We start from the raw sequence: 25,514 nt of genomic DNA, 5'->3' as shown, positions 1-25,514 counted from the left end.
GAATTGCTTCCAATAATTTGAAACTACCCAACACACTTGGCGGTGTCAAATTTCCAAACTTGCCCCTTTATCATAAAGCTTTTGCTCTGAAACAATGCAATACCTTTTTATATTATGAATCATTCCCAATTAATAAGCCTCGCTGGTGTTCAACAGAATCTAGTATTTTTGCATCTCTTTCTATATCACATTTTCTAATTACTTCATCTTGGCCAAAGATCTCATCCTATCCCACACTAAATCGTTTAAAATGAATTTGGAATAGTTGTCCTACCACAGCCTTTCATAGAACTGAACTCTAAGACATCTTTTTATGGTTTAACAAACTCAATTGTACTAAATCGAACATAGATATCATTCAGAGATGGTATTCAGTTGGCATAAAATTCGTAAAACAATTAATTCAAAATGGCAATGCTGTCCCCTTTATCAATATTAACTCTATATATAACATTCCTGCATCAGACCGCTCTTTTCATTCCTCCTTAATTAATGCTCTTTTTAAATCCCTGCATACAATTAATCAGAAATCCCCTTCCCCATTCCTAACTTTTCTAATCAATAATCCTTCTAATAAAGTTGCTAAATTGTATTCCTTCCTAAATAATTCACACTTGTCAACTTCTCATTATCTTGCCACAATCAGGAACAGGGAAATTGATTGGGACTTCAAACCTTCAAATGAAATTTGGGATAAAATCTGGACTATATGTCACTCCACCACATCAGCGGCCTATCTCACCCAAACGTATTCCTTCATTATGTATAGAGCCTTTATCACTCCACAAAGCATCGCCAAAAATCTTCCAGATTCCTCAAATAAATGCTGGTCTTGTAATGAGCCTAATGCTAACTTTTTACGTATGATATTTAAATGCAATTTAGTTTATTTATTTTGGACTAATGTTTGGCGACAATTAGAGTTGATTTTTACTTTTTCTGCTCCCTTATCACTCAAGAATTTGATGTGTGGCTCCTTCAATATTCCTATTATCAGACAATTTGAATGTTTGTTCAATTTATTTGTTATGATTGCTTTTCATAATATTACTAGCAACTGGAAAAATGTAACCAATCTCTCATATATTTTGTGGTGAAATTCAATTTGTTCAATCCTTAGAATGGAACACTGCTTTGCATCAATGAATATATGTTGCCCAAATTCAATAAGAAATGGAATATGTTTATACAGTACTTGAAATATAAGAATTACCTGATGTATCTATAATTTCACTATTTATATTTTTCCTACCCCCCATCCTTTTTTCTCTTGTCTGTTTGTTAGTATATGTTATGTTTATTCCTTTATGTTTTTTGTTACTGTCCCCCCCTTTATGAAATATTTTTGGACTGCATATCTAGGCCATTGTTAACTTTCTAAGTTTTCTTACATTATTGCAATTTGACCATTGCTGTTTTTGTATTATTATTTTTAAATGTTTTGTTAAAGGTTACTTACTAAATATTTCACAAAGAATTACTTGATATTGTTCCTGAATGTATGAATTCTTAGCTTAATAAAAATTAGTTAAACTAAAAACTCCAATTAGCATTGCGGGTATGTGGCATGTATTACGCGATTAGTTGTGATATAGACGCGGAATTCTGGTTTATATATTTCATGCAAACAGGCCAACCGTGCTCAAGGAAATTCAATATTGCAAATGTGTCACGTTCATCAGATGTTCTTTCAACATTGCATCCTAAACGCTCCCTACATTATAATAATTAAACAGAGGTCTCAAGAACTGTTTTCTTGGGACACTGTACAGCAGACAAATGCAAATAAAGGGATAAATATGTTCCTCCCATAATTTGCAATATATACAATTGCCTGAAGGCTTTATGTTCCATCGTGCCTTGAAATTTAAGGCCCGGAACCTAATCTTAATTTAACTAGTAGTAATTTTACAGATTTTGGAAACAGTGTATCTAATTATTTCTTAAACCAATGTTAAGGTTTCCATCAAAATAGTGTGTCACTAGTTTCTAATCTGCATTGAGTTTCCAGATGTCTTCTATATAACAACGTTAAAATGCAGTCCTCAGCCTGGTTTTATAAACATAACCAAGCTCATCTGGCATCTAGATCATAATCTAGGCATATACTTTGACTCTTCCCTCTCTTTCTCTCATCATATCTCCCTCACTGCTTGGGCATGTCGCTATCATCTCTTCAACACCCGTAAAGTCCGTCCCCTCTCTCATTCTATGCTACCAAATTCTTAATTTCCTCCCTCATCTTCTCGCGCCTTCTCTATTGTTCCTCTCTCTTCTTAGGTCTTCCCACTTCCCATCTTCCCCACTCATATCCCTTTATCATTCTGCCATACTTACTCTCTGTCTACTCTCTTCTCATGACTCTATTTTCAACTCACTTTCTACCTAGGATGGCTTCCTTTCCAATCCCAGCTTAAATTTCACTTCCTTTGTCTTGTCTTTAAATCTCTTCATGACCTTGCTCCTCCTTACCTCTCTTCTCTCCTCTCATTCTATACCCCCTCTCGCTCCCTTCATTCTGCTGATCTCTTCTTACTTTCTGTTCCCCCACCACCATGTGCCTCTTCTAGTTTCCACTCCTTTCAGCTTCTTGCCCCCTTACACTGCAACTCCCTACCTCTCACTATCTGCTCCTCCCCCACCTATTCCTCTTTCTACTCCTCACTGAATTTACTTCTTCACTCCCCTCACTGATACCTTCCCCTCTCTCTATTCCCTCCCTCCTTCTATTATCCTCCCTCTATTCTCTTTATCTGTCCCCGTCTCTCCTATGATCTTTTCTATTTTGTTGCTCACTTCACTCATTACTCTCTCCCTCTCGATCCTTCTCTACCCCTCTCCTCTCTTCTCCCTTCTTACTTGCAAATTGTTCTAAATGCATATTTTATGGTTTGATTCATGTTTACTGTTTTGCTTCTACTGTTCCATGTTTTATGTGTTACTTGTTAACTGTAAAGCGCCTTGGATTAAGGCGCTATATAAAACAATAAAAATACAAATACAAATCTGAGCTATCTGAGATCTAGTATAATCAGCTTCCTGGATATTTCCTTTAAGGATGACAACCACTCTAGTTTCAGTGACCCTGAATGATTCAAAACATCCTCCAGTCCCTCTTAATATGTATGAAGCTTAAGGTACTTTCCATGGTTTCACTATGAAGTCAATGCCATCCCAAGCCAATTTCAATTCCATGGTTATAGTCAGGGGACTGTTTGGTAGGCTAAGGAGCAGTTACAATACGTAATTTTCTTTTTTTTCATTAGTGAACTAGTGTTTACATGGCCCCACAATTCAGTCCCAAATGTGGCAGCCAGAATATCCTGCATTTTATAGATCTTTATTGCATGGGAAATGGTCCAAGATCCATAGTGGTTGGAAACCTTTGTTAATGTCATTCCTCTCCTGGCCAATGTGGTTACACATTTTTCAATTTGGTTCTCACAATGTATTAAGTTGTTAATTGGTAATCCGAAATAATAATAGGCGTCTACCTCCTCTAGAACTGCCTGGCCTATGGAAAATCTATGTTTGCAGAAATTTAGCCTTTTTACTCGGATCAAAGATCATGCATCTATTGCAACATATACTTGGGTCATACCATTACTTATATAGGGACTTGTATCTTATATCAGGTAAGGTTATCAAACAGTGGACCCAAAGTTGCTTTACAAATCCTGTGTAGCACACCCTAGCATTTATCAACTAAACTATAGTCATCAGAAGGTGATGCACCGTTGACATGTTTCGCCAGTCCAGGAACTAAAACCATTGCCTGGGATTACTATCACATACCATACTTAGGTACTGATTTAATTAAACAGCACTGTGAAGCTGAGCTTGAAGGTGAAGACATCTAATATAGGCTGTGACACACTTCGTTGCATTACGCACATAGGGAATACTCTGCTGCCTAACCCTCTCCTCCTCACCCCCGCCTGAGGAACATTTACAGAGCACTCTGTCCCATGGATAACTTTTGACACACACCACTTTACAAGCCAAAGGTTGCACAGGGCAGGCAATGTTTGGAGTTGAAGTACTTGCCAATCTCCTCAGCCTTCGACCATGTAAATTACAGCACAGTTGCCGGTTGGTGGGTGCTTCCCCAATCAACCAAAATCTAAATGTATTTTCAAATATTTCAAAAGTATATGTGTCTAGGAGTTAGTCGACCTATGTTTGCTCCCAGTTCATTTACATTGTAGCAAATACATACATGTGCTCCAGAACACCAATGTTGTTTTCTAATTGTTTTAGAGCAACCAAATGTATGAGGGCAGAAAATATGCCATTTATTCAATGCCTGATTCTGGGTAGCATATTCCTTGGGGTAAATCAGTGTTTTGCAGAAGCTCGTCATATTGCACATGTGCTTTTCGGGGAGAGCAATTTTAATGAGAACAAAATGTGATCTGTACTAATCGTAACGACAAAATGGATATTTTTTTATTTTCTCTTGGTGGTAGCCTACCACAGGATGAACGGTTTTGTGCAATCAACAATCCACAAATACTTTCAAACGGTTTATTGTATGCCCTCTCAAGTGTTTGCAAAGGAATCTTGAGACACGTGCATCACTTTGGATCGTATTGGTATTCCTGATATCAAAACACCCTCAGCACTTGATCATTCGCAAAACAGTAGCACATTTTTCAAAGGATTTAACCAATTACGAGTCCGCACACTTTTAATTGATGTTTTAAAGCAAATACTGTGGGTGTAATATTGGTTATTTCTGTATCTCAGAAGATACAATACAGTTAGGCAAAACTGAGCACAAGTCAACTTGCTTTAAAATTTCAGAAAGTACAAAGTGAGTCTTATTCGAAAACTACGTTTGATCTTCAAGGCAATTGATTGGCAGCACTTTCAACCATTGGGCGATGGAAGCAGTTGGCTAATCGGGTGAATCATTAGGGATTTATATTCTGGTGGCAACAAGCCGTCGTCTTTAATTGGGCAGAATGTGGAGGTTACAACAGTGCACAAAGACTTCAGCCAATCGGAAGGCTGTCATGATCTGTGTGCCCGGATTGGTCAATTCTGATTGGTCACAATTCCACATCCTCTCTGGCTGAAACGATTCACTGACTGCACAGTCTTCCACTAAGGCGGGTTTTGGGGACCAAACACGTTTTCCACGCACTCCACAGTAAACGTTTCAGGGGAGAAATATGCATCTTTCGCTGGACTTTTCAGGCATCCCAGCCTATGAGGAAAAATCTCTCTGAAGGCATTAACAAAACTGCCGAACAGATCTGCATGAGAAGTTCCCAGAGTTCTGCCCAATTCCCTTGCTGTCAAAAAACGTAGTACATTAAATGATCCTCAAGCTATTAAGTTTGTTCTTAAGGGTAAAAAGATGATAGGTGTTTTCATGCATTTTATATAATAAAATGAACGACTTACCTGAAGGGTCACAAGTCCGGGAAGACTTAAATCATGAACTGCGGGTGTGATAATGTCAGGAGGTTCACTGTGCAATGCAAGGCCAAGGAGGATTGTTCCGTAAATGAACCATCTGTGGGGTATGAAAGTATATGTTTGATTCGATGCAATGTTAAAATACACTTTTCCAACATCTATGTTATTGATTTTACACAATTTAAAATGAAATGAGTGCAGAAGAAAAACCCGGGACTCTTTATGCAGCCTGAGAGCCCTGCATTACAAAACTGTGGGTGACAGAACTATCTGGGAAGACATGGCTACTGTGGGCCTAGCAAGTGCATTCATTTGAGTTGGGTGCAGCGAGTGTTATTGTGTAATCTACCCTGCCCAGTTGCAAACCGACCCCGTTCCCTTATATAAGGTAGATAGCAGCACATAAAGTTGCTGCAATCATAGGAGGCTTTTGGAGTGTTGGTGTTATTATTTAAGAGGAGTCCAAGAACTACAGGTTCTGGAGTGATTACCAAGTAAGCGTTAGATTAGTTCGATGTGCTGGATGGATCAGTCCCATTTCCAACTTTTGGGAGATTCCCAAACACTACAAGCATCCTCATTTTAGGAATAACTCATCCAGAACACCAAAGCGACCATGGCCAATGTATGATTAATGCAAACAGTCTTCTCTTAGGTACTGCTCTAAAGATTCCACTCTCATATTTCCTCAAGAAGAGACTATCCCCGCCACTCATTATTGTCAGGCACAAAAGACAACCATTCTGAGACAGGCAACTTAGCTGCCTTGTTATCTGCATAAGGTACACCGTATGTAAGAGATGAATCAAGAGTATACAAGAATTAAACAACTGCGTGTCAATACAAATCGTGGTGGGCTCCATCTGGCAATGCGCCAGCCACACAGAGTAACTGGGTTGAAATACGTTTTAAATGATGTGCAAGTGAGCAGGTACTTTTGAGGTACATAAAATGATGCAATACGTCAATAAAATAGATAACAAATCTCAGTTATTGGATAGAACCTTGAATCGCCTCAATTTCAGGTAATATGACTGGAAGGAACTTGGGGGATATGTGTTGGTGGTGCCCCTTTTCAGTCTTAGGCAGCTTTCAGAGAGGCAGGGGGTCATTGCCGGAGGTAGACTTAGGAAATTCAGGGTAGTGGACAATACGCTTGAGTGGAGTTCGAGGAGTTGAGTGGGAAGAAGGATACAAACATGTAGCTAGTGACTGGGGACTTAGAGAGTGAGAGTTGCAGACAGAACGCTGCGTGACGCATTCAGTGATTTGGAATGGGCAAACAACACAAGTTTAGCGAGAGGGAGGGAATCCCTGGGAGGGATAAAGGCTTGGAAGACCGCAAGAGAAACATGCACATGGCTTTTGTGTGACATCTCCAGAGTTATGGAGAAAACAGCAGTAATTGTTGGCATAGGAGAAGAAACCGAGTGTCCTCCATATAAGAGACTGTAAGCGACATACATGCCATGAGAAGAAAACCGGTACAGGTTTTTCTTCACACTGAGAGGAGCAGGAGGAAATCCTTAAGGACAGCTTGTGGGAGAGTCACACTTGTGTTATTTTGGGGAAGAGCAATTATCAGAAATTCAGGGATGCAGGTTACACACCAGCCAGGATCCATCACTTAAAACGATTGGATGAGACAGGTGCCATTGGGCGACTCTGAGGATGAGGAGCTGGAAATCCCACAGGGCAGCTTGTGGGAGAGTAACACTTCAGACAATCTGGTGGGAGCAAGTATTCGAATATCCAGGAGCACACATATGCTGATATTCCAGTCAGGGTGCGAACAATGGATTGGGACGTGACATCAGCAACCAAATGATGCAGAGGCAGGAAAGGAGAAGTGCTGCTTCTAGTCTTTTCACATATACAGCAGATCATTTTTCAGAATCTAAATGCTCGAGTTGCACAATGGCTAAAGGTGTCATCCAACTCCCATTCCACAACCCCTTCACAAGTTACAATGGTACATGCACCAATATAATTAAATGCACAAGTATTGCTCCACAATGATGAAGACCAACACAGGAGGCTGCACTTTCACTTCTGTGAGGGGTCAGAAATGTGAGGCAGACAACTTTGTGAAGATTTTTCAACAAATTCCATTTCATTGAATTAGAAGGTTGGATGAATGCCTCTCTACCATGACGAGGATATCCTGGACTAAAACAAACTAAAAAAGCACACTAACAAAAGATATCTGTCCTTCACGCTTATACATACAATACATAAATAAGGTAATGCATAGCAGTTCAAAACGAGCAAAACTAGTATAACAATGGAGTTTGTGATGTAACAACAGTTTCTCCTTATAGCCTGGGTGAAATGCCCCTTCCCCAGGTTTCAACAGGATTCTGCTCCACAGTTCCAAAAAGAAATCAGGAAATCCCGGTTTGCAACACAGTTCGTTGCAACTTCGACTTGTCAACAGAAAGTTCCAGCACAGTTCTTTGTAGCTTCAACTTGTCAACAGAAAGTCTGAACACTTCAATGATTCAACAAAGTAAAGTGGAAGAATGTTTTTCCTCCTTGGACAAGAGTAAGATTTATCCTCTTCAAAATAAAGTTCCCTTTTCCTCAGTTCATAAATAGCCACAATGATGGTTTTGGTCAGGATAATTTGCCACAACTGAAGAAATATGACTCCTTTATTTATTTTATTGGTAATTTGTAGAGCGCCTATACACAGAAAGTGTTTCAAAGAGCTTCAATGCGGCAGAGGTAACAAAGGTAAAATACAATACTTATTTTTACAAGGTCTTGAGTCATTCAGAATAACAACAAATAACTATCGTACTAGGCCTGACTACATTTCAGATAGTTTAAGAGCTTGACAGTAAATCAGGGAAGGATGGGGGGAGGAAAAGGGGGAAGGACAAACAAACCACAAACTATCATACTAGGCCTGATGACATTTCAGATAATGTAAGAGCATGACAATAAATGAGGGAAGGATGTGGGGGGGGGGGGTACAGACAGGAACAGACAAGAGGGAGGGATAGAACAGAGCAGAGGAGGGAGTGGACGGTGCAGAGAAGTTAAACACAGCAAGATTTGAATGTCCAGGAGCACACATATGTATGACAGTAAGGAGTTTTTATAAAGTTCTTTCTTTGACATCATAAACAACATAGAATGCCTCGGTCAATACCACTTTATAGCACATCAACTTCTTCCTGGTCTACTTCCATGACAGGCCTACTACCACAGTTCACATCTGGTTTACTCCCATGCCAGGTGTACTCCTCCAAAGGTGTGCCATACAGATATATTCCCCTGCCCGAACAGCATTTCACAATAATAATTGCTCTGTGATGGTTTAGATCAACTGACAAGAGGTTCATAACCACTTGACGGCATTCGTCATTTTGCAGCTTTACTCTAATAACAACTCTTCAGGGAAAACAAGATTCACATTTATGTTCTTTAATATTTCTCTGCAAAATATGATTGTCTCCTTCTGAATAACCTTTCCCCGAAGGGCAGCCTTTTTACCACTCTTGTTTCCCTACTGCTTCAGTAACCAAATACTGACAAGGATTGGAACGTATTCTGCTTCTCCCTTGGCTTTGGCAATGTGAGTTGTGAGAGACCTAAGGGCATCCTCGCATCTATTTCTCTTGGATCCTTTACAGAGATAGCCTGGAAAAGTCCAACACTTTTGGATCCTGACTGTGGGGGTGGAGAAGCGAGAGAGCATTACCTGCGTTGAGGGTTCTTGGGGAATGGGAAGGAAAGATCCTCATGTGAGATGCGGTATTGTCCCTCTCCATTTCATGATGAACCCTTATTCCCAGAAACATTTTTAGGAAACTGTCACCCCATTCTCTTTGGTCAGAATAACATTAGGAAAAATGACAAGCCTTGAAGACCTAGAAGTAGGATGAGAAGGAATAAGGTGCCTTTAGGTGAGACATGGTATCCCCCCTTTTCTATTGACAACCAACCCAACCCTTCCCAAACTCTTCCTGGGCTTTTAAAAGCCAGTTTCCATTGTTTCCACACACATGACAATTGACAGTACTGGGACGAAGAAGAGGCAACTAAGAGCAATGAAGACTATGCTCCTTTACCACTTTTGTACTAGGACGAGGAAGATGCTTGCTATGAGCTTTGAAGGTAAGGCATGTTCCGTTGAATGTGGTCAGGCAGTGCTAATTGGACTTCGTACCCTGTCAAGGGGTTGCAAGTGTATAAAAGGAAACCAGCCCAGCAGCGAGCCAATGTAGGAGCCACTGGGAGAGCAAATGGGTGACCAAACTGTACGAGAGCAGCAGTAGAAGCAGCAGGAAGGCCGACCAAAGCATCAGGGAATTGTAGGAGCCGAGATTGCGTGGAGCAGACTGGGAGCTGTGAGGGGAGCCATTTAGAGAGGCTGCCCCTTTTCTGTGGGTTCAAGATGCTGGTTCCCCTGTGTTCTGAGGTCAAAACAGGAGTGCCTGCTAGGCAAGAGTTGGACACCTGACTTGAAAAGCAGAGGCTGTGTGTTCCAAGATGCTGGGAATGCTGTAAACCTGACCATCGGAGAGGTTGTGTATTTGAAGAAACACGTTTTTGAAGGTCTCTGAAGCAAACCCTGGTTAACTATTGAACTTTCAGTAATACTACGTATCAGAGTAGTCGCGTGTTGAAGAAAAGCATGTTTTCGAAAGTCTCTGAGTGCTGGGTATTTTGATTGAAGCAAGAATATTCAACAGCAAACTAAAAGAATATTAAAGAGCAGGTTGAGTTAAAAGTGTGTTACAGATACAACCTGTGAAGACACCAGGGGCGGAGTTCAGGCCGAAGGGCAGCACATTCTACTGGAAATGGTACAACATAATAGTGAACTGCAGAAACTTCAGATGCGCTTGATATATGGGTAGACGCAGTTACGCATCCTTGAGGTCCAGAGAACACATCCAGTCCCCTGCACACAGAGACTCGGCTACGTGCATGGGAGTAACCATCTTGAAGCGTTCCAGCAGTAAAGACAGTTTTAGAAATGACATGGCCAGGACCACCCCCTGAGGCCAAACTGGCTGTTCTTGAGTACTGCAAAAATCCTCAAATAGTAACCAGAGCCCCTGTCTACAAGACCAACCGCTTCCATCACCTGTATCCCCAAGCTTGAGAGGGCCTCCAGTAAAAGAGCCGGGGACCCGATCTGATGAAGAGGAGGAGAGGATGGTAGAGGCAGAGGATGGTAGAGGCAGAAGAAGATAGGAAGACTGAAGCCTGTGGAGACTACAGATAGGATACTCTCCTCCTCTTCACTCGATCACTGAAAAGACGCTTTCAGGTGTCCTGAAACAGAGCCAAACAGCCCCCAAAGGCATCTGTGTTCCCCAACCCTGACATCACTGGATCTTGCCGTCTGAGGCAGGGGCGGGGGAGTGGAAAAACCTGTGCAACATACTGTGGCGCTTCCTTCTGTTGTCGCTGGGTGGCCTGTCATGCCTCTGCATACCGCGGATTCTGAAAACTTTTAAGCCAGAAAAGTTTTGGAGTTTGAATCTGTCCTACCCTGGAATTGAGGGAAGGATTTCTCACCGGCTCTGTCAGGATGACCAAGAACTTTGCGCTTTGAGTGGAGCTTTTCTTTTTTGTCAATTTGTCATGGGTGGACGAATGAAAAAGGTCCATGCACTCAAAGGCCACAGCAGGGATCAACTCCTGCACATCTGATGAAAACTTTGTGGCGTGAATCCAGGCTGTCCTTCTCATCCCGACCCCAAGACACAGCCCTCTGCTGGCTGGGCTGGTGTGGGAAACCGAAGACTCCATGAAGTCCTGCGCAATGGCCCGGGAATCTGCCAGACCGACTTTGAAAGAGGGTTGTTTTCTCAATCGGAGGTTGTGCAGAAATTTCCTGAGCTCCCGCCACAGCTTCTGGTGTGCCACGGTCAAGAGGGCAGCCATGAGATGGAGTAACAATGCTTTCCCAAGGACGCAAGGACTTTGTCCTCCTTGCAGAGGCAACTTGAGGTGGCTCCCGTGGATGAAGACGATGGTTTGGAAATAAGGCTGCTGCCACCACAGAGGAATGAGGCTGCAGGTGGGAGGCAAGGAGGATTGGCTCCCCGTCTGTCAGCCTAAATCTGCTGTCCAACTTCTTGATCATCTGGGCGTTGGCCCTGGGCTTCTACCAGACCTCCTATGCCACCTGCAGCACATCCTTCTGGAGGGGAATGCCAGACCTGGTCGTTTCCCCAAGACATCTGCAAGCACTCCGACTCCTGGAGGACTTCCATAGGAAGAGGGACCCCCCCAAAAACTCCACCAGGCCCTGGAGGCGGTCATCAAAGGCCTTGATGGATGCAGAGGGCTTGTCGTCCTGGGCTTCATCATCATCCTCGTCGTCATCGTCTGCCCCCCTTTTCACAGGCCGAGGGGAATCCGGGCCCTGGGACACAGGTGCTGGAGGCTCCCCACCAGGTACAGAGCCACAGACTAGTCCAACGGCTGTTAAGAGGGAGGCGTTGGCGGTACAGGAGGAGGTGGAGTGGTCAACCCGACCCAGAGGACGGACCAGCACCGGGAGAGCACAGGGAGAGCAGAAGAAACGGGAGGAGTACATAGGGAAGAAGGCAGAGGCACCAACACCTGGTCGATAACCGCCTTCACAATGTCCTTCAGGAGCCCCTTCATCTGAGGGGGGCGAATGAAGAGGAGGAAGCGTTCAAAGAAGCAATCCTCCCTAGCCGCCGGGTCCCTAGGAGTCCTGCCCTCGGAGGTGCATGGCTCCATTCCTGGTCAAAGTGCCAAGGCGCCTGGGGCATGTAGCTGTAGGCTTGTGATGGGTAGATGTACCCCTGTGGGGACCAAAACCCTGCACTGTAAGATCTGCTGCCGCTTCCTGAAGGAAGGGGGCTGGAATCATTCTGCAGAGCGCACTCCATGGGCGAAAGCACTGGCGGGCCTAGAGTCACATCCAAGATGGTCGCCTGCCTGGCAGGCTCCACCACATGCTGTTCTGCCATTTTGAAGTCTTGCACCATGCCCTGGGTGGGGGGCGGGACCGCCCTGAGCCAAGAGTGGCCTCAAACACGAGAGGATACAGCTTGGGTCTTGCACTCAGAGCAGAGATATCAAACTCAGAGAGCCCTCAGCCGGCTGGGAGCTTTCGGCACCTGTGCCGTAGCTGTGCTGGATCTAGCCGAGGAACGACTCTTGGAGGTGGCACTCGACAATCCCTTTCCCTCTGGGGTAGAAGAAGAGGACAAGCCTGATTGTATGTCCGAGGACAACCTGCATGGCCCATGGATGCCTCAGCTTGGGAGTTGGTAGCCTGGATGGCCTTGGGCCTGCCAGAACCTGAATATAAGGAACCCCGATCCATAGGAACCCCCGGGAAGGAGTCTCTGTGCTGTGGAGTCATGCTGAACAGAGGTCCTACCTTGTCTTGATGTGGAGAGGGGGAGAGGTGTGGAAGATCTCCCTCCACCGCAGCAAACAATTCTTCAATGCCTTGTGAGCGAGAGCTCTGCAGGCCGCAGATGAGTCCCAGTGGTGGTAGGGCCGCAAACACTCCAGATAGAGTGCATGAGGGTCCAAGGTCAGGAATGAGCAGTCGCAAGAGGCACACCACGTGAATCCTCCTGCGGTTGACATGTGCCGGGCAGGTGAGGCACCGAAGGGAAGTGAAATAATAATTGAAAAACAACCATAGAGCTAAAAAAGGTATCTGTGTTGGCTGTCAGGTCTGACACAGTGCATGCGGAAAAAGGGACTGAGGTGAGGCGCCGAAGGGCGGGGCCTTGGAGGGGTGTTCACACGCCCGAGGTCACGCCCCTGCGCACTATACTAAATTTAAGGGAGCAGCTAATTTTTTTGCTGCCAAAGATTCCGGTGCCGTCACCATGTTGGAGGACACCCACAAGGATGGAGGAAAGGGGACGGGACATATGAGTAATAAACATTACAGTATCTGCAGAATGGAAATTAAGTTATTTTAGTTTTTAACAAAGCTCTCCTTTTTTTGGAAGGCCATAAATATGAACATAGAAACCGCATTAAAATGTAGCAAGCGACACACATAAATTCATAACAATAAGAGCCTCTCTCCTGGTATTAATAGCCTGTGAAATTAATAGTGGTCTCAACCATTTGGACCGCAGGTCTTTATAGAACGGGCACCACAACATAAAGTGCGTATCATCTTAAACTATGGTGGGACATGCTGGACAGTGTGCAGACAACCCCTTCCCTCCCAGTGTCTCAAACTTCACAAGCGGGAGGATGCCTAAGCGAAATGTAAGGAACAAAAAAATGTTTTCTTCCCACTGGGTAGTCGTAAGGCTCCATAGTCATATCACATTTACACACCATATAGCTAGCAGATAGTCTGCCCACATAAGAAATATCAAGTCTTTTTCCTATGGCCCAGGCGTAGAATCTCGTCTTTAGTAGATTCTTTGATTTGCCATTAATACTCAGAGGGTCAATCCATAGAGAGTCTAGATCAAGGACCAAGAGGAGATGTTTAACATGCTTCAGCCACCGTATACGTTTTACCCCTTCCAACTTCCACAAGGCACTCTCTGGATCCAGCTCTGCCATGGACCAGATCTTATTTTTACATGTCCTCGTTATAGTGCCACTGTGGCTGATGGAGCACTGGCCGGGAGACATAGGACATGTTTCAGAAATGTGTTTTCCATTTTCTGTAGTGAATCCATCGGGATATGCGCCCATAATTCTGTGTCATAGACTATAGCTGAGACTACTTGGGTTCTGCATACCACCATTGCTGAGGACAGTGATCTACCTCGAAGATGAGCAGAAAAGGTAGTTACTGCACCACTCTTTCTGGTTACTGTTAAGCTACTCTTTTCCATCTGTTTGGTCCATTTCAAATCCTTCACAAAGGATATCCCCAGGTTCTCGAAGCTCTCTACAGCAGTTAGTGGAGAGTTGTTCAAATATCATTTTGGCTTGGACCTGGTTGGACCAGTTAAGGGGCAGCACACCATAGTATTTGTTTCAGCTGGATTTAAGTTTTTGGCTAAGCAGCCCAAAGGACATAAGTTGTTGTCGTTATCACTTGGTAAACATGACAAGTTGCTCTAGTAATGTTTTGAATAGTACTACTTGTCAGACTCCTTTCACGTTTAAACACTGTAGTAGTAGACAGTATCACTAATGTGACTAAGTCCCATGTTTGGGATTAGATGATGAGGCGAGAGGGCCCATGGGGTCAAGTAGCCACTACCCACTACCTGCTGGTGCACCGAGAGGGGGAAATAGGTGGGTTTGCAAGGCTCCCCAATGCTCCTCTAACTTATGGTGCATACTCATTACCTTGACACGTCCCCAGCCCTAATATTTCCAAATATAATATTTAAGCGAAACCCTAGCCACCCACAGTTTTTTCCACACAAGGCTACAGTATAGTCACAGTGCTCTTTTGGAAACCAAATGGAGGGAACACAAGTGTCTACTGGGCACCTTTTTTTTTATCAATTGTAGCAATTACGGAAATGTAAACCTGGAAACACAGCAGCCATTCCTGGAACTGGCAGTTGTAGGAGCACACTGTGCCTCAACATCAACAATTCAGCATTGAATTAATATTAAGAGAGTGGGGGTGAATGCTCACGTATGGTTGTCCCAGATTTGTTAGGAAGCCATTAGTATGGCAAGGGAAGGAGTATCAGCATGGCCAACCATCGGAGGCAATGGAAAGAATAGGCTGCAGCAAGTATTATGCGGATATGAAATTTAAGTTGATGGACGATCCTCTTGATTGTTCCATCTGTGGAGCCACACTTGGGGGGACTGAGTGACTAAGAAATGGTTGAATGGAAAAAACAATATGGTATATTTGATTGAATTTCGACTGTACGAAAACTTCGTACAACTGAAAAGTTCGAACAAATTTAACATTTGGTGCCATTATAGTGAACAAGAGGAGTAGGGGTTGCGGGGGTTTCGCCCCTTCCCTTGTTCACTATAATGGCATTGGGGGTTTGGGGGTGTCCCCCGCTCCCAATAGAACAACGTTTAAAAAAAAAAAAAAATCCCAATTGGTGCTGGTTCCCATGCACGTAAGTGAAGGGAACAGGCGTTTGTAAGGAAGTCATGGTGGCAACAGTAAAGACCGACAACAGATCACAGTTCAAGGTGTTTATTAAACTGTATGTGCAGGCTGGAAAAACGCCAAATCTAAACCTAAATCTAAGATCGGAGCAAGCTACGACCATCAAATAATAATAAGGCAGTCTTAGTGGCATCTTGTCAAATAAAAGGGCCTATACTAAAAAAAAACAATTGCCAATCCTTATGACTAAAAACAAAAAGAGTGTGGGATAAGATTCACAGGAAAAAAAGAAGTGTTCACAAAATGATAAGTCAGGATGGGGAAGCCTGGGTTCTCCCTTTGCCATGTTTTTAGCAAGGGACAAGGCATGACTCCAGAGCACAACTCACTCTCGAGCTTTCCCAGTACGAGACGACAGTTCTGTTTTCAGCTCTCAGGATCTTCAGTGGTTACGTCTCTTTTCTACAAAAAGTCTCTTGGCGCTGAGGACCTGATGTATTCAAAATAACAAACAAAAAGGTATTTTCCAAATGTACAGTGGGTGATGACTTGTCACCGCTGGGTCCCCCTCTTCTGGGCTCAGACCCCTCTCGAATATCAGCCTCCTTCCGTCGGGTTCACTACAGCTTTTTCCCACAATTTCTCCTGTGGCATTCATAAGCCTTACTGTCTTTTTAAACAGTTCACTGTGGATATTTCTCTGCCAGGTTCACTCCTGTCAACACACTGTTCATTGGGACTTCAGACTTCACTCTTTTTTATCGGCATCCCTCCGTCAGGACCACTCTTGCCAATCACACAGTTCTTTCTCTTTTCTCACTATACAGTATTCACCTCCCTTAGCTTTTCAATTATGTGCAGGTCAAAGACTTTCGACTGTACAGGTGTTTTTTCTAGACCCCTATATGACCACTTTGACCTTTTCCTTCCGGCTCGCCTATGCCTTCTGGTGTCGGTAGTTTCAACAACGCGGGATCAACCAGAGTCTCTTGAATGAGCACCTACCTGGTGCCAGCCCCTCTTCAGCTAGTTTTCCCTTAATGTTACCAGTTCTTTGAACTTTCCTTAAATTGCCCTTTGTGACGTTTGTCCAACACAGTTCGGTTTCTTATTGGCTCTCCCCTCGACTCACCGGCTGTGATGACCCGCTAGGCTTTTCTCGCCTTTAGAGTCAAAGCCGGTACCACGGTAGCAAACGTCTCTCCCTGTTCTATTATCAGTCTAGGCATGCTCCGTGTACTGTTGACATCTGCTGCAACACACGCTGGCTATTATTCGCGGTCTTACGATTCCTTTAAGGGAGGCTTTGGGGGTCTGGGTCGGAAAGGGCAAGGTCGCCTCTCTCCTTGTCACCCTTTCGGTTCTCGCCGCCTTTCTCCTCCTCTTGAACTGCCATGCTTGGACAGCTGTTTCGTGGTGCCGTCTGCCTTGCTCGTCATGTGTTCTCGTGTTCCACCTTTTATTCCTGTGGGGAAGGGAAAGGGCCATCACTTGTGTATGACTCTTGTCAATTGCCTGACCCTTGTGTTAGGGACATGGCAGGTAAATGGCTCTGGTGTTAGTCTGTTGTCTTTCGTGGTATGCGAAAGTGTTTGTGTCAGAAAAGGGGGTGGGGGTTGGGTGACTGAGTATCCTATGTGGTAGGCTGAGGAAAAGGTGTTATAAGAAGGGGGATACCGCATCTCACGCGCCAGTGTTTCGTTTCCACTCCCCGAGAGCCCCTCATCCAGGTGTTCCTCCCTCACTGGTCCACCCCCAGGAACTACATTCAATAGCGATGGCCGAGTCCTGGCCACATGGATGAATGATCCCCAGGGACTAGTCAGGGAGACAACTTCAGGTTTCTCACACATCGCAGAGAGATGGAGGAGTCAGCGACACACAAAGAGGTGTACTGCCAACTGCTAAGTAAGGGCGGGGGAGCAGGTTGACAGAAATGTCCGCCGGTGAAAAAAACGGTTAGTCACTTTCATTCAAATAACTGTTTTCTTTCTTCTGCAGACATTTCAAATTAATTTAATTCATGGACAACCACTAAGAGCACCTGTGATGAATGATTCAAAATCTGACAACCAATTTTGTGCACTCAGCATTACTAATAGCACAGCTGGGTGCTGTTTGCAGTCTGTGGGAGGTTCTAATGCATCTCTACATAAAGAGCCACCAATAAATGTCAGGTGTGGAAGTTGGAAGGAGACGAGAAGGTGGTGGAGAATGAGAAGATGGGAAAACAAGGAGAGGTGTAGAGACCAAATCAGAGAGAGGCAAAGGCAGAGTGGAGCGAGGAAGGAGTCATTCAAGGGAGAGAGAGGAGAGCGAGAATCTCTGGAGAGAGGAGAGTAGAAGAACATTTAGGGCAGTGGAAATAAAAGAGCTGGACCAGGGATAATATTAAGACCACCACAGAGAATATGTAATTATATGACTTAGTAGCCAATATAGCTTCTGAAAGTTTTTATTTATACGTATTGGTAATTTGTAAAATGATTGAGGTACTGAGTCTATAAAACCTGGAATCTGAAGTAGCTCCAAACCACAGAGTTACCCAAAAGAAAAAAGTCCAATGCTCCACTCTTCTACCAATTATATTATATTAGGCATATCATCCAATAGTCTGCTCCTGTTTCCAAACCGTATTAGCAATAGTGTGCAGAAAACAGAATCCAATGAACCCAAAAGCAAAAGAAACATTCTTTCAGATCCAGGAGATGAAGCAAAAGGAAAGAACCACCAAAGCCGCAGATTCAGGGGATGATCAGAAAACTGGTCCAAGAAACTAAACCGGATCCAAGAAAACCACAAGGGAGATCCAAAAACACAGTCCAGAAGAACACGAAGCCAAGTTCCTAAACAAGACAGCAAATCCAGAGAGCAAAAAAAAACACATACGCTAACTCTTCTGCAGATCAGTTGAGATGCTCAGGCAGAAATACACGTGGGTATTTCCTCCGCATTGGGTCAGGACACCCCAGTGGTTGAGGTGACATTACTGCTCGGCCTGCATGATCCCCCCCTTGGCCTCCTGGGAACACAGCCTCCTGTGGTGGCCTTGTTCTCCAAGTTGCCAAATCAGGTGCAAGTAACGCAGCGCAGGGGCTGTACAGTGGACTTTGGATTCTAAGTCCTAGTAGAATAGGTCCTTCACTGTATGCAAGTCTCCAATGCGAACACTCAGACCCTTCCTTGACACTGATGTTAGGGAAGCCAAAGGTTTTGGATTAACTCACCAGGTGCTGACATTCCAAAATAGGGAACTGGTAGGGAGAACTATCCCTACGAGACAGGTGGCTGGATGCATATACTAGGTAGATTTCTATTGTTTAGAAAACTTCATTTTGTGGATCAGACACTCAACAATGCTAAGAAGGCCTGTTCTGTTCATGTTATACCACCTCTTAATCTAATCCTCTCATCCCATGTTTGTTACCGCAGAATACAATGGGTTGTACCACATTTATTTTGTGCAGGAGTGTTCTGGTCTCTCCTCCTCATGACAGGCTTCTGCTGAATCATGAAGCTTCCAGTTTCATGCTCTGAGGTCCGCCTTATCATACAGCTCATCTTTAATATCAATTTCAAAACTAAGCAACTCTCTGCATTTACAATTTACTGCATCATTAAATGATGCACCTGTCAGTGCCAACTCCCAGGCAGTACTGAGACCTCCCTGGTAGCATGATAGAATCCGAAATTGCAGAATGGAAAGGAAGGTAATGTGCTGTAGGAGTGAGCAAGGATTAAGAAACGTGGCCAGGAAAGATAAGGCAGGCAAGGTGGCAGAAGAGCCAGCCAGGAAGAAATAAGGCGCCAAAGGGGAGGCAGGAGCTTCATTGAACAGAACACTGTTTGAGACGCAAAGAGGAAGGTAAGTGTCAAATTTAGATAGGTCCCGAGAGTCAGGTGCATGCATGGTGTTGTTTGGTGGGAAGGACAGTATCAAACAGCATCATTGTGCACGGAGGTGGGCCCGCCTGGTGGTTTCTGCAGGTAATGGCTTGTTTTACAAGGGTATTTCCTCCAGATGAGCCAAGGTAGTTAGCTTATACATGCCCAACGCTCTGGAATCCACTATGGATAGCAGTCTGGATGCTCTTGTCCCCAAAGATCAAGGCTAATTATAGGTACTGAAGCCCGAGGCCATAAGCTTTGTGATCACAATGCTGAGCATATTTGGGCTTGGTTCTGGCCTCCCTGGGTCTACGGAAATCTCGAGCTCACCTTTGGGGGACCTAAGGGACAAAGGTGTAGGTAGAGATCACTTTGACCACAATATTAGCAAAGCGTCTGCTCTCGGTGATGGCTCTTCTCAATCTCGCCAAAAGGATGCTGCCAAGCTCCACCCAGTTGCATGGGCCATGTAGGTGGAAATTCATTTTGGTTCTGAGAAGGGGCAGGTGTAGGCCCAGCAATTTCTTCTTCCAGCATTCATTTTTTTGCAGTCATTGATCAATTTAGACTACTACATTAATTAAGTCTGCACAGGTGCAAGTAAGCATGGCATGAGCCCCCTCTTCCTGGCAGAAATCTTCTAATCCGATTCAGCTGTGAAATAAATGGAATGAGCGATGCATGAGATTAAATCTCGGGTCCCTACCACATTTCCACTCATGTTCTGAGGTTCCAGAGGGTGCACATGTCTGAAAAGATAGCTGCAGCTCTTTCTCAAAATCATGAAACGCCAAGGGGAAATTCTGTAAAGTGCTAATAAGGGGGGCCCCAATGGATCAGTGTCGCCCGTCATATTGTCTAGACCTGGGCTAGCTTTGCAGGGTCACCTCGAAAAGCCACTGCTCAGAATAGAAACTGCATATAGCACTGATTCACAGAAATCAGAAATGTGTGTGACAACTCTGGAATGGCAAAGCCACTGCACAATCATGATGCCGGAGGACAACTGGTCTTGCTGTTTTTTCACCTAGGTGTGGAGGCAGGCCATCACAGGTACTTTCAAGTGTCTTGAATTGGTCTTGGAGAAGCTGGAATACGTGTGCGAGCATCTGTGCCACTGCAGCTGCAGATGCATCTCACTCTGACTGGTCCACGTCCTTGTTAGCGCAGGGGTGGAGAGTAAATACCTTACTGAAAGCACGGCAGGTTCCCAATATACTGAATTGATAGGCAGGTAAAGCACCCAAGAACACAAATTATGAGGAGGCGTGGTCAGATAACTACAACGGCTAGCCAGGCAGCACCCAGGAGCTTCAATGAACGGAAAACTGTTTGGGAAACACAGGGTAATGCAAGTGCCATGTATAAATGGAGCCCATTAGTCAGGTGCACACAAGGGAGAGAGAGGGGGGAAGAAAGTGGGGAAGAGGGTGCGAACGAGGTGGGTGAGAGAGAGAAGGAAGTGAGAGGGGGAAGAGAGAGGGAACAAGAGATGGGGGAAGAGAGAGGGAGGAAAGAGAGGAGGGGAAGAGAGAGTATGGGTGAAAGCGAGAGAGGGGTGAAAGTGAGAGGGATGAATGCGAGCGAGGGATGAAAGCGAGAGAAGGGTGATAGTGAGAGGGTGAAACAGAGAGAGGGTCGAAAAGAGGGAGAGGAAGAGAGCAAATACCAGCGCACCCTAACCGGTAGCAAGATGACGCTGCAAAGCCAGTCACAAAAAGTGTCCATGCATATGCAGAACACTACAAACTCCTCAATGGAACAACACTCCTCTCGAATAAAGGCACAGGCCAGCTTCCCGACAGACTGCAATCCCACAGACCTTGTGAAATATTGCATGTACTGAAACCATGACAAACTTTGGCGGGCCAGAATAAGAGAGAGGGACAGGGCATAGATCCCCTTTATGTATTTTGAGGAGTATAACACCTCCCGGGAAAGGAAGACAGATTAATTGGCCTGGGTAACCTGAAGGGAAGAACCAATGGCGGAAGGTGGGGTATGATTATACGAGGGCACAGGAAACCGTGGGTTGTTCGGGTGGGGTTAGAGTGAGGTTAGAGGAAGAGGACCAAGAGACCAGAAGGAAGGAGGACAGTGTAGAAAAGTCTGGAGGCAATTTGTAGACAAGGTAAGGTATTGGATGTTGAGCGAAAGTAGAACTGAGGTTTGAGTGTACATCTAAAGTGTGTGAGGGAGAGAAGGGGTGAATGAAAGGATGACGGTTGGGAACGTTTCTCTAAAGGCAACTTTCCCTCTATATTTGTGCACCCCCCAAACATTTCGCTTTTGTTTCAGCATCCTGACCTGACTTTTGCCAGTGGAGCACAGGCTTCATCTGCACTCTCTTGGGCTTTCGCTGTAGTTCAGACTGTCGGCACTGAAACTATGTTTCTCTTAGTCTTTTGACTTTGTTGCCACTTTTGGTAACATTTTAACATTGTGCGAAGTACATTATAGGGTATCATACAAAAATACCAAAAGAAATAAAATGCATGCATGTTTACTGCACATTTGCAGTAAACAAAAACGCTGCATCCCTGTTATATCGCAAAGGGGGATCAGGGCTTGCGGGGGTGTCCCCCGCGCTAGCAATGGTAAGGCCAGGTTTGTGCCATTGTACAATGGCACAGATATATGTGATCACTACGTGCCTGCATTTTGCCTTTGGGATTTCCGAATGTGGTATTTTCAGGCATGCATTGATCACATAGATCACATTACCGTACAGAGCAATGAGGTCCTTGTGTTTTCTGGCCCTGTCCTCCACTAAGGATTTTTCTGTGACTGGACAATGTGCCTAGGAGTGGACTGGTGGCAGTAGAAGCTTTTTTCAGTATTTTTATAACTTTTTACTGAATCATACCATGCTTACCGTGTTTGGCTCATGACTGTGGCTAGTGTCCATCATAGCCATGCCACGGGATATTTTGTTTACTCCTTTGGCCATTGTATCCATTGGCCTTTCCCCTGGTCTTTGTGATCTGGGACATCTTCATTTGGGCATGCAGTTGCCCGTGAAAGCCGCTTCTTTCGCGGGCTACTGCAGGTCACATGTGTGGGTACTCACGAAGTGGGATGGGACAGTCTGGTGCCAATTTACACTACTGGTGCCAAGAGGTCTGGTGTGAAAAAGAGCATGGGAGCCACAGTGGCCCCAGATTGTATCACTGCTGGCGTGCATGAATGGGGCATATCTCATTGGCTGGCTGGGTATGACCACTCACCAGACTTGTGGATATGAGGAGGGGTCCTGAATGCAGACCCAAAGATCAGCAACAGGTCCGAATCGACCTGATGTCTGAGCCAAGTATCCAAAAGAGCTGAGCAGATCCAAGGACTATCCAGAGCTGTGCTGAAGAAGGTTACTGAAACCGCTCGATGGTGGCCCCTTTTTCATCCATTGCATTATACCACAGAGGATCCCTTGTGGTCCCTCTCCTTAACTTGGGTAGCCTCCACTTACTAAGGCCCTCTGAAAGATGGGAATAGCTTTGTTCATTGCAGCAGATCCTCCCCTGACTCTTGGAACCTGTTTTCACCCTTCTGAATCCTGTTCTAACCTTGCCAGCTCCTTAGAAACATACTTTTGTGTCTTTACGCACGACCAAGCATTTTTACGCTCGCATCTAACATTAGGCACAAGGCTCCATTCATCGTAGGGTTGGACTTAAAGTTAGGGTTTTCCATTTCTGAAAACTGTCTATGATATAAAGATTGTCTATGCTATAAAGATTGTCTCCCCTTTTCCCTTACAGGTGTTGGTGGAGTTTAGACCTTTATCGCATTGACTCAAGTGATTGTATATATTTTCCATGGTTTGATGCTTGTGTGGTACTTTTACATTGCTTTTCGTTATTCACTTGTGTTTATTCTTGGGCTTAATAAATTGAATATATTCATATACTTCTATCCAATGGTAATTCTTGGTGTTTCACTGTGTGTGCTCATCAAAGACCTCTGATCACCCCCACTCGTCCTGAGTCTTAGGCTTAACTGCTCTCCAGGCTACCGTGAATTGGTCTGGCTAGCTTCCCAGAAGTGTCCTGTGCTTCACTAACAAGGGTGGCCTTCTAAACTACTGCTCACCAGAGGAGAGTTCAGAAATCCATTCTAATAACAGTGAGAGTCAAAGGTGAGTGAAAGGTGGATGAATGAGAAGAAGGTGAGGAGGGTTGTAGTGTTGTGGAGGTCAGAGTAGTAGAAGTGCTGACCGGGGAGTTATAGTGTGGGAGTAGTAGTGTGTAGGAGGGAGTAGTAGTGGTGCGAATGAAGAAGCATGAGTGGTGTAGATGAGGAGAGTGTTAGCAATTTGGAGAGGTGAAAGTAGTAGCAGTACAGGAGGGGAAGAGTAATATAAAGTAAAGAGAGATGGCAGCAGAGGGACAGTTCGAGAGATAGAAATGGGAGAGGGGAAGGGAAGAGAGTGGTATGGAAGGGAGAGAGAACGAGTCTAACTTAAAGCAAAGGAATTGAAGGGTATGGAAGATCAGGCGAGTTACTGGAGAAATTGAAAAGAAATATCCAACCTGGGTCACATATAGGTGTCTCTTAGATAGTTGCCAGAGGAAGCCTAGACAGATAAGACTTTTGCCTTTCCGCCATCACAGGAAGCTAGATTGTTTTTAGATAGTAGGGGTTACCGATCACTAGTTCCCGCCTAAGGCCAAGGGAAGCTTGAGTTAGGGTAAGACTGCTCACCCTTTGGCCTTTTTATGATTTCAAAATAAAAACCATTGAAATACATCAGGGAGTTGGTGAATTTTTGAGGCCATCTGAGACATTGTACGCACGTGTGTGTGTGTGAGAGTGTTGTGTGTACACTGACACGTGGGGGATGAATGTCATTTTCATCCGGTGTGCGCTTTTTCCTTATAACAAATACACACAAGTGTACACGTGTCCCATTTTCTGTTGGAAATCCCCAAAAGGTACAAAAGTATTTTGAATTAACTCAATTTCTTTCCTATCTTGCTGAACTTACAGCTGCATTTGTTTTGTAGTGGAAAAGCTAGCTGTGACATCAACTGACCCTGCACACATCATTCTTAAATGCATCTCTACAATGACTGCTCATATGAATTTAATGCATCCAAATACCAGCACTTCATCATAACGACTACATGCTCTATAACAACAGGGCACATTGTAAATCATTCTTAACACTCCTGCTTATTCTGAATAGTCGCTTCTGCTATTATAATGGCCTATATACATATAATGCATTGTCGGTCCAGAATGCTTCAGTGCTACAGGGCAATACCAATGTCAGTTTGCCACTTTACAAGTGTGGCATAACATAACTAAGCATTCGATAGTGGGTTTGTTTTTATCATCTCCTCTGCTACACATATGTATTCCCTAAACCAGCAAGCCCAAACCCTCAAAAACAGGCATTTGAGAGTTGACTCCAGCTCCATGATGCACTAATCCTTTTCAATATTTGTTTTGAAGAGACATCAGATACGATTTAGAGTTGTGGGGGGGAAGGAATTCTCTGTCTTTTCCATAAAAATCTCTTTTCTACTAAAAATGAAAATAGATAGATGTGCCTTGTTTTTAATGTACTGATATCTATATCCACATCTTTATGTATTCACTGAAAAGACTTTAGTTGAGAGAGTTAACGTGATCAGATGGAAAAAGTGACCACCATCTTAGCTTGGTGCCTCCTGTTGATGTTCCCATGATTTAATTGTACATGTCATGGTAAATCCCTTCTGTGATATCATGTATGTCCTCATGGGCTTTGGAAAGGGGGTGCAGAGTTAAGATAGTGATAATTTCCCACACCAGAGGAATTTACTATAATGTGTACTCTTTCCCCCTCCCCACCACTATAAATAGATGTTGATTTTAAAGGGTTGCGAGTTAAGGTGAAGCCTGTGTACTGAAAGGAAGGCATGGTATCAAACTGTGTAGACAAAGCAAAGTGATCACAGTTCAAGGGTGTTTACTGAACTTCAATTGAGTTTGAAGAACGCCTATCTAATACTAAATCTAAAGATGGGAGCAAGCTACGACCATCACATAGCATAGTCTGGTCAAAATAAAAGGGCCTTTATTAATAAACCTATTGCCAATCCGTACTTCTAAATACAAATGGTGTGGGAAACAATGTTATTGAAAATAAAATAAATTATATGTCAGGATAGTTGAGCTGTTAGCTTCC

At 44.2% G+C, this 25,514-nt stretch overlaps 1 protein-coding gene across 1 annotated transcript in view; it reads right to left on the bottom strand.

Annotated features, from left to right (window-relative positions):
- The window catches only part of PIK3C2G (phosphatidylinositol-4-phosphate 3-kinase catalytic subunit type 2 gamma), a 3,221,975-nt gene that overhangs the window by 1,876,834 nt on the left and 1,319,627 nt on the right, over window positions 1-25,514 (bottom strand). Inside the window, exon 14 of the mRNA XM_069628394.1 lies at window positions 5,413-5,524. Coding sequence (XP_069484495.1) covers window positions 5,413-5,524 — 112 coding nt within the window. The remainder of the gene's footprint in view (window positions 1-5,412; window positions 5,525-25,514) is intronic.

The sequence above is a fragment of the Ambystoma mexicanum genome, chromosome 12 (assembly GCF_040938575.1).
Source record: "Ambystoma mexicanum isolate Mex_15411 chromosome 12, UKY_AmexF1_1, whole genome shotgun sequence".
NCBI classification, from domain to species: Eukaryota; Metazoa; Chordata; class Amphibia; order Caudata; family Ambystomatidae; genus Ambystoma; species Ambystoma mexicanum.
The sequence above is the reverse complement of the archived record's forward strand: the minus strand, read 5'-3'. Positions and strand labels throughout refer to the sequence as shown.